Source organism: Urocampus carinirostris, chromosome 14, assembly GCF_059441175.1.
Source record: "Urocampus carinirostris isolate Australia breed hairy pipefish chromosome 14, RoL_Ucar_1.0, whole genome shotgun sequence".
Taxonomy (NCBI): domain Eukaryota; kingdom Metazoa; phylum Chordata; class Actinopteri; order Syngnathiformes; family Syngnathidae; genus Urocampus; species Urocampus carinirostris.
Window position 1 is genome coordinate 13439339 of NC_142362.1, and position 9471 is coordinate 13448809.

Consider the following 9471-nt stretch of genomic DNA (forward strand, 5'->3'; position numbering starts at 1 on the left):
ATAGCAATTTTGTACTGTAACTTGAGTATGATTTGGGGACTGTTTTGGCTAAAAAAATATAACAAAAAAAGAGGAAACGTGGGCTATATTTTTCCCACAGCAAAAGAAAATGATTTCCTCTTTCTTCAAATCTTGTTTTGGTGGTGACACAATGCATTGACCTTCAATTCTTTGCAAGTGCTAACCCAACACTATTTAGGACATGTTTTCTGAAAAGATCACAAGCACTCTCACGATTAATTGCGCACTGGCTGCAAATTGTAGTCAGCACATCTTCCCAAATTTGTAGGTACTAACTGCCTGGTGCTAGTTTTTCACCAACTGGGATGAAAGCCCTAAGTTGCTTCAAGATATCACATGGGTGGGTAAACCTTTTGAGTAGTGGGCCGCATCTAGTTAAACAACAATATTACCAGGGGTAAAAATGATTGATACGATTTGTTTCTTCTTATTGTAAATACACAGTCTTGATCCAATAGTTTGCAATTGTGTTAGGGAAAAAAGGTATCCTATTTTTAAATGTATTTATGAATAAATATACAAGCTGATATTTATATGTACAATTTATATTTCCGTTTATATTTGTTTCATCAAATTAGTTTCAAAAGACTCATATAGCAAAATAATACACGATGTCACTTAAGCACTAAATTTGATAATATCCATTAAAAAAACTCAAAATGCAAAATTGTTTTATTTTGCATGACGTTTGGTGAATCTATTGATTAAGAAAACGTATACATAATAAAATCCATCACACAAACGTGCACAATTGAGAATTATATATTAAAATGAAAATAATTACATTATTTGAAATTACACAATGCAGTCCACAAAGTTTCATGAAAAACACTGGGGACAAGAGTGGCACGAAAACAACAACCTTTTTTTTGTAGTACATTTTTTCCTCTGAACGTTTTGTGCAGTGGACTGCATTAAAATGGCTGGTGGGCCATAAGTGGCACACAGGCTGTAGGTTGCTTACCCTTGGGTTATCGGAAACCGGCCAACTCTAAAGCAAGATTTTGTATTACTTGACCATTGCATGCAACACTTACTAACCAGAAATGAAACCTGGTAATGTGATACACCTCTTTGATATCTTCTTTTAGGTGCTGAAGGAAACACTTCACAAGTGGTAAACACCCGTTGCATCAAGGCCATCTACAGAATCACACTTCCCGGAGAGAAAAAACAAAATTGACTAAAAAGTAAAACACATGGATCAGTGCAGGTATTTCAACTACAACAAAAACCGTCAAAACACATGGTGTTTGCAACTGTGCATTAGGTATATCATTAACATTCCTAGACAATGCCGACATCTTCTACCAGGTCCTGTAATCTCACTGACAATTCTGTGAAACAAAAATGGAAAAAAACTCCCAGCAAAATCCTGATAAAAAGACACACATTTACCCTGATATGGCATCATTGATAATTAAAATCTGCTGTGATCTATAATGACTTCCGTTTATAATGATTTGTTATTTGGTCATAATTAGAGTACTGAAATTAATCGTGTTTACAAATCAGCAGCCTCACAGCATCGTTTGTCGTGTGTAGAAGTCAATGGTGTTCATTACCAGTGGAATTACACTGAATGAGGTTGTTGGCCAGCGTGCAATCCCTTTGTGGAAAAAAAGTAGCAATATTCCCCATCTTCCACACCACACACTAAATGGGTCACTCGGTAAAAGACAAAGATGCACATTGTCACAAAGAAGCTCAATCAGGCAGTTTATGAAGTGGCAGACTGTCTCTATTGTTTGCTGCTGTCAAGCTGCCTTTGATTTATTTAAAAAGAAATCAAACAAAGTGGCGGAAATTAAGTGTATCATTTTAATCACTTTTTATTATGACCATCTGATTGGGATACACTGTTGTTGTTGCATTCCGTTATTTTACAGTGTTAACTGTACTTTGGCAGAGTAGGCAAGTTATGCAGGTAACACACTCTTGTGACTCCATTGCGTCACAACTAGAGGTTCAGAATGTTCCCTTTGATATCCCAGAAATATTGCATACTCAACAGGAATTAATGTTGATAGCTATTTTCAATGAAGTTGACATAAATCGTATTTTGTGCATTGTTGATTATTCCATGCCCGTTATCAATTGATTCCAGCTAAAAGAATTAAAGTGTTCTCAAAAGCAAAAACTCTAAATTGTAAGATTAGGTTTTATGTCGCTGATGGGGGAGGCTAAAGCAGACCTAGAAATCATGAAAATTTCAATTTAACGTACAAACTAAACTTTTTTTTTTCATGATTCCAAACAATTGTGCTTCCTTTTAGAAACTCCTAATTTTCCTAATTAAATTCACAAAATATTACCATACATAGATCCAGGATAAGGCAAACATAAACTTAGTTTGTAATTTGGTAGGCGGCACAGTGGATGAGTGGTTAGCAAGTTTGGAATTTGGTAGGCGGCAGGGTGGCGCAGTGGTTAGCACGTCTGCGGCACAGTTCTGAGGTCATGGGATCAAATCCAGCTACCAGCCTTCCTGTGCAGAGTTTGCATGTTCTCTCCGTGCTTGCGTGGGTTTCCTCCGGGCACTCCGGTTTCCTCCCACATTTCAAAAACATGCTTGTCAGGTTAATTGGCTGGTCCAAATTGTCCCTAGGTGTGAATGAGCGAGTGACTTGTCTGTCTCTGTGTGCCCTACAACTGACTGGCAACCAGTTCAGGGTGTCCCCTGCCCACTGCCTGAAAATAGCTGATATGAGCTCCAGCACCCCCGTGACCCTAGTGAGGATAAGCGGTGCAGATAATGGATGGATGAATGGAATTTGGTATGGGATTGAAAATTCAAAGCAAATCTTAAACAGTTTTCCTTTATTTTTCTTATTATTATATTAAAAGAAAACATCAAAAACAACAGAAATCATCTGTCTCCAGCAGCGAATATTTCATAAGGTGGACTCTTATGGGGCAAACTTTGAACATGTTGATGCTGAATTTAAATCCAAACAAAATGCTCCATTAATTCCAAACTTGTTGGAAAAATAAAATTAAGGAAAATGTAAAACTTTGGAAAAAAAGGCAAGAACAAGCTGATCATTGAAAAGTTGAAAGTTGTAGTATATCTAAAGAAGCGACTTAAAATACTTAAAGGAAAAAAATCCCAATTACCAAAGTTTTTGGCTTGGATTGTTTATTCAACATTGTATGTTAGAGTTCAGCAGACTGCTTGAAGAAGGAAACAGGAAATGGCTGAATTTTAAGCCATCTTAGCCTCTGGGGAAAGGAAAGAAAATAATAATTCACATCTGGACCAATGTCATCCTCCTGTCTTGAGAGCAGTATGTGTCATTTTATTCTCAAAGGTTCAAAGTGTGAATAGAAACCAAGCAACTTTATTCAGTTTATTTATTTAGTTGGAATATATTAAGGAAAACATTTTCACAAATAAAATCTACTCTAAGAACAAAGTAAAATTCACAAAATCTGATGAACATCATATTCAGATTGCTTAACATCATCAGGTAAATGCAGAAAGTCACAGTTGAGAAGAAAAAAATGCAATATTGTATGTTGATAATAGTAAAAAAATGTTCTGAAGACAGATTCAATTAATAACTGATATGAAATGACCTAAAATAGTGTTTCATTGGGTCAAGTGTTTGGCCCCTCTGAATGTCAGTTTTTTTGTGGAAATGTAAGTATATACATATTTGTGGTTAATCTGTTCTACAACACCCGTACTAAGTTAAGTAGTAGCCGTATATATATTGCAAACTGAATAATTTATCTTGGACATTTCCATTTTATTTTCTGCCCTCACAGCGATAATGTTGTACTCATCCGTATACGGCGTGTACAAGCCATGTACGAGAACACTTTGTTGAGAGATAGGAGGTAACAATGGAGCACAATTTTGGAACAAACAAGCACGGTATTTTGTTGTTTTTGGTGAGTGACATGAATTAAATTATCCTTTATTACATGTCAAGAGCGAAATGCGGATACAAAGTCTAATTGAATAATTGCTGTACGTCGCTGTCGCTTTAAAGAAAAAATCCAAATGGCCCATGTATCTTTTGTTTGTTTTGCGTGTGGCTCTCACAAGAAAAAGTCTCTGATTTACTTTCTTATTTTTAATATAATGTAAAAATGGCTTTGAAATCTAGCTTTGTAGAGTTTGAGAATGAACTGACTATAAATATCAGAGAGTTGATGAGGCCACAGGATCCTCTGGCGGGCTGTCCAGTGCTTGGGGGACACCCGGCAAAGATTCCATCTCAGTTGCCGACACAGATTGGCTGAGTTCCCTCAGCGAGTTCTTCGTGAGGTCCAAGCAGGCACGCTTCAGGATGTTGCGCACTTTTTTCCCCAAAAGCACATAGAGCATTGGATTAATGCAGCTATGGAAAAAGCCCAAACTGGTGGCCAGAGGAAATCCCATTTTCAGCACATTATGTAGATAAAGCGAGGAATGTATGGAGAGCTCCATTAAGCTAAAGATGTGGAAAGGCGCCCAGCATACGAAAAAGGCCACGATCATGGCGGTGACTGTTTTGGTGAAGCCGGACAGGCGAACAGAGCCCGGAGTTCCATTCACCCTCATCGTCAAAAGGATACCGGTCACGCACATAGCGGAGAACGGCAAAATAAATCCCACCGTGGTGCGGACGGAGACCGTCGCGATGTGTCTCGCGGCTGCTGTTTTTCCATCCTGGGCGTGGAAGTTGTTGAAGCACACCACTTTGTCACGTAAGCGCACCGTGTCCCGAAAAACCAGTGAGGGGCTGCTGACAGCAGCGGACACCAACCACACGCAAGCGCTTGTCAACCAGGCTCCGGTGGTAGTCCGACTCCTCCGAGCCCAATCATGGTGGACCAGGGAGACATACCTGTCTACACTGAGAACCGTGAGGAACAAGATGCTGGCGTACATGTTCATGACGGAAACAAAGGAGTTGATCTTACACAAGGCTACGCCAAAGTCCCAGTGGAAGTCTCTCAGGATGTAGTCGATGTAAAATGGGAGGAAGAGCACAAAGACAAAGTCTGCAATGGCAAGGTTGAGGAGCCAGATGCTGTTGACGGTCTTTTTGCTTTTGCAGCCCGTCACCCAAATGACGGTGCCGTTGCCGATCAGGCCCAACACGAAGGAAATGATGTAAATGACCACTGAGATGATGTGCATGGCTTCTTTCTGCCTGTGGCTGACTTTTAGTTCTTCCATGTCGCCGTATTCCAGGTCGTAGTCATAGCTGTAGTTTCCGTAGTCCTCTTCGGAGTCTTCCATGGCTGCATGGAGATTGAAGTTCATTGTCAGATACAGCACTTGAAGATCATGCTCGCACTCTAACAACAGTTGGGTCGAAAATAACCAGATTTTCATGAAGAGCAGAACAATCCCTTCGTTAGGTAATTGGCCTGGGTTTATACAACATAGCCCACCTCAAACTTAGTTAATTTCTAAAAAAGAAAATCTAATAACCAAAATGGATTACATTTGTTAAAAATACCCCTCCCACACTCAAATTGGGTTGCTTTGTTTAAGATTTGTTTTTATTGTGTGTGTTATTTATTACAAAACGGTCCCAAAATTTGAATCATTTTTTCAAAGGACAGCTATGTATTGGTTTAGGGCCCTTCCACAGTAAACCAAATGCACTAATACTGTAGGATTATTCCTTTTAAACAATCAAAATTGTAGTCTTTTAAAAGGACGGGGATGAGTTTCACCCTGAAGTAAGTCGCTCAGCTGATGAAAACCACCCCCTCTCCCAAGCAGATTTCTGCGCCAAACTCAAGGTATGTTCAAAGACCAGGCTTATAGTTGGACCTTTTGAATACTTAAAAGAAAAACTTCTGATGACTATATATATTTTTGATTTAGTTTCAAAAGTTAGACTTCTTTATAAAAAAAAAATCTCCCCACCCCTTAATTAAGAATCGTCTTCTCTCCCAAGCAGATTTCTGCGCTAAACTCAAGGTACGTTCAAAGACCAGGCTTATAGTTGGACCTTTTGAATACTTAAAGAAAAACCTTTTGATGAATATATATATATATATATATATATATATATATATATTTTATTTTTTTTATTTTATTTTTTTTTTTATTTAGTTTCAAAAGTTAGACTTCTTTATAAAAAATCTCCCCACCCTTTAATTAAGAATTGTTTTCATTGGAATGGAAAAAAATGTAGTGATCATTGTTTATAACATGATTAGACATGGCACTCCAGGAGAAACATGAAATAAAAGATTTAAATGAAGAAAAAAGATTAAAAAGAATAGTAGGATAAATCGACACATATTCACAACGGACAATAGCAGAATAGTTCAATAAATATTCTTGTCACAGGCTTTGTTTTCCTCCGGATTCGGGTATTTTAGGGGTCAGAGAAAAACATGTCATGATTGTGATTTTTGTTTTTAAGTTGCCCTGCAAAATTATGTCAATTTGTGTAAAACAACCCAGAAAAAATGGATTGTGTTAAGTATCAATAAAGAAAAGGTAATAATGTAGAAAAACTTCAAAGATTGGGACATTTCATACAAAACAACTCTTAAAACGATTAAATTAATGGAAATAATGGATTGGTCCTTTTAGATTAAATTTGCTCCAGGGTTTTGGGGTTAGGGTAACAACTTCAAGAAAAGTGGGTTGTGTTATGTAGATGAAAACTGGGTCATTGTGTCTGGGAAAACTTAGAAAGGTAGGGTCGTTTTGTACCAAACAACTCAGAAAGTTATTAAATTCATCCAAGTCATGGATCCGTTTTGGGATTATTTTTGATCCAGGATTTTGGGGTTTGCTTAACACAATATCTTCAGAGATAAGGGGTCATTTTGTTTTGTCGCACTTTGAAGATTATGTTCTTTCCTACAAAATGCTTGTGAAAGTGATTACATTAATCCAAGTAATGGATCGATCCTTTTGCGGTTCTTTCGACCCGTTCTTTGAGAGGTCTTCTGAAGAACCTACCTGTTGAGTTTTAGCTGTCTAGCCTCAAGAGTGGCTTCTCTCATTAAAAAATCCAGGAAGCTCTCATTCAGTGAATGTGTTGTCGCGAGCACTGGGTGTGTCGGGGATAAGCCTGGAACATCATGAGAACATCCATTTGGGTCAACATTGCGGCAAGTGACATGGTTGACAGAGAAGGCAGGAGAAACCACAAGTAGATGAATCATTCTCCTCTTGCACAATTCAAGTTTTTGTATCGAAGGCCAGACAATAATAGTTATGGAAGTGACTTTTCCACTGCAATCAGTAAACAGGGTGATAAGTTCAGTACTTGTCTGAACATTTGTAGCACTACCAAGGTCGTGAGGCCTGTGCAGTTAGATTAAAAGTAAAATGTGTGTTAAGCTCATTTTACACGATACATTTTTTTGTGGGGTTTAATGCGACTATGGTTTCTTTAGAAGTTTAAAGTCTTGGCAGTTGGATAATAACCTCAAAGCTCCTGCTTTTGTACATGTGAAACTTTTACAGCTTAAATACGGAACATTAGCTTTTCAGATATGGAAAAAAGCAGTTTCTCTTGGAGCGCAATTGCTACTTTGTACTTTGTTAGCTAAAACTTGAAGACACGGACGGGTTGCTTCTTTTTAGTGTAGCAATGATACAGTTTCCATGTGCTTTATCATTCTTTTCAACAATAAGAGAAAAAAAACATTGAGAAATGTTTGAAAATTGATATGTTAAAATAGGACCTCACAGTGCATAGAAACTATGCACTAAGTTTGGTAAAAGGGTGGAAAAGATAGTTATTAAGAGAAAATCAAGCAAAGAATAAGGCTCATAGAACAATTTTTAAGTAGTTGATAGTAAAAAAGAAACTAGGTTGAGAAACCAATCACATAGTTAATTGTTAACAAAACAAAAAACAATTGAAAATTTGCAATTTCACATATACCATATTTTCCAGACTTTAAGGCAAACCTAAAAACCCTTATTTGGCCAGATAATTGAAAGTGTACCATATAATCCAGTTCGCCCTATACACCGAAAAATACGGGGGATAAAATTGAAAGTGCATAGTTACATTTAAAGTATACTGTAAACAGTCTCTGTTCTGCTATTGAGAAACATATAAAGTGGTATTTGAGTGCCCTCTTGTGGTGAACATGTTAATTGTAGCTCTTACTGTAGTTTTATTCCATGTGCCTTACACAGATTTCGTACAGAAGCTCAGAATCCTTGAAAACGCTTGAAATATAATGTGGTGTTTTCAAGGTTAGAAAAGTACTTGGATTTTGGGCAAAGTGCTTGTAAATGCTTGAAATACTTGCCATGTTTCTCAACAAGTCTGCTTAAAAATGACGCCAACACGGCTCTGGCTTGGCCATTGCATTTCTTGTACCCTCATGATTAACAGCAGTTGGCATTATTTTGCATGGTATTGTCCTACAGGTCACGCCTAAGAGGAGAAGTGCATGCTACACCTAAACAGGATAGTATGAACTGTGTATTCGTGCAAGGATTATGTATTAATTTTGGACATTTATTATTGGCCATGCAAAAGAGTGAAGTTGCATTTGCTAGTGGTAAATTGTAATATGAAGAATTTACTGCAACTGAAAATGTAAGCTATATATTACCATGATTTTGCCTAACACCTACAGTATATGGGGGAAGATTTGTCTCAAAAATATTTGCACATACATACACAAATAATCATGATATACTCAAGATCTAAAACTCATATATCTTGATAAAAGCACACACATGATTGAAAAGAGCATGTTGAGATCGCATATATATATTTTTAGATCTGCAAAATACTTACACCTGATTTATTATTGTAATTTTACTTGAGAAATTGAACAATAAGCTCCGAAAGTCCTTAAAAAGCGCTTAAATTTGGCCATGAAAAAGGTGTACTGCTTATAGTCAGTCCACTGCGCCTTATACAGTATATGCATCACAAGAGATTATTTTTGGGGGTTACGCTATCCAGTGCGCGTTAGAGCGCAGAAGATACACATAATTTGATTAATATATTATGTTCTTACATAAATTAAGGTTTCATTATGATTTGTAGATAATCATGATTACAATGAAAGGACTACATTTTGGGAATAATTAAGAAGAGATCTTACCGTGAGCACAGGCGCTGCACCGACTGAAGGTTATTTGTTGTTCTTAAAAATCCAAATAAAGACCGTTGCCTTAGCTTCCACTTTCCGAACCACGTCGGTCCGCGTGCTTTCTTTCCGCGAGCCCATCCAAACTAAACTTTGTCGGATGGTTCCTTCTTTTTTTGCGCGGAGATGCGTGGAGTGGGCGCGCCCGGGATTACGCGTCACACACGCATCAACGGAGGGGAGCGAAGCTGCCATTGGTTCACTCTTGCGGACAAGAATGCGTTCATTCATAGGAGCTTTTGGCTGCAGCGACCCTCTCTCTATAAACACAGAGGAACTGAATGTTGCAGGCTTTTTAATGGCACTCCCGAATGTTTTGCGCGCGCCAAGAGTACGCAGTCCTTCATCTTCTGTTTT

At 37.7% G+C, this 9471-nt stretch overlaps 1 protein-coding gene across 2 annotated transcripts; it reads right to left on the bottom strand.

Annotated features, from left to right (window-relative positions):
• Positions 1–3299: 3299 nt before the first annotated feature.
• Positions 3300–9215, bottom strand: cmklr2 (chemerin chemokine-like receptor 2). 2 transcript variants are annotated; one of them, XM_088352693.1, is made up of 3 exons: positions 9070–9215; positions 6950–7061; positions 3300–5259 (listed from the first exon to the last, which is right to left on the bottom strand). In XM_088352693.1, the coding sequence occupies exon 3, from the start codon at positions 5255–5257 to the stop codon at positions 4172–4174; it is 1086 nt and encodes a 361-aa protein (XP_088208819.1). In that variant the 5' UTR covers positions 5258–5259; positions 6950–7061; positions 9070–9215; the 3' UTR covers positions 3300–4171. The 2 variants fall into 2 exon arrangements, with proteins under 2 accessions (XP_088208819.1, XP_088208820.1); XM_088352694.1 differs by lacking the exon at positions 6950–7061.
• Between the last annotated feature and the right edge of the window lie 256 nt (positions 9216–9471).

Excerpts from the sequence above, each read along its gene's own strand:
- cmklr2 (XM_088352694.1), bottom strand. The coding sequence starts at position 5,257 with ATGGAAGACTCCGAAGAGGACTACGGAAACTACAGCTATGACTACGAC.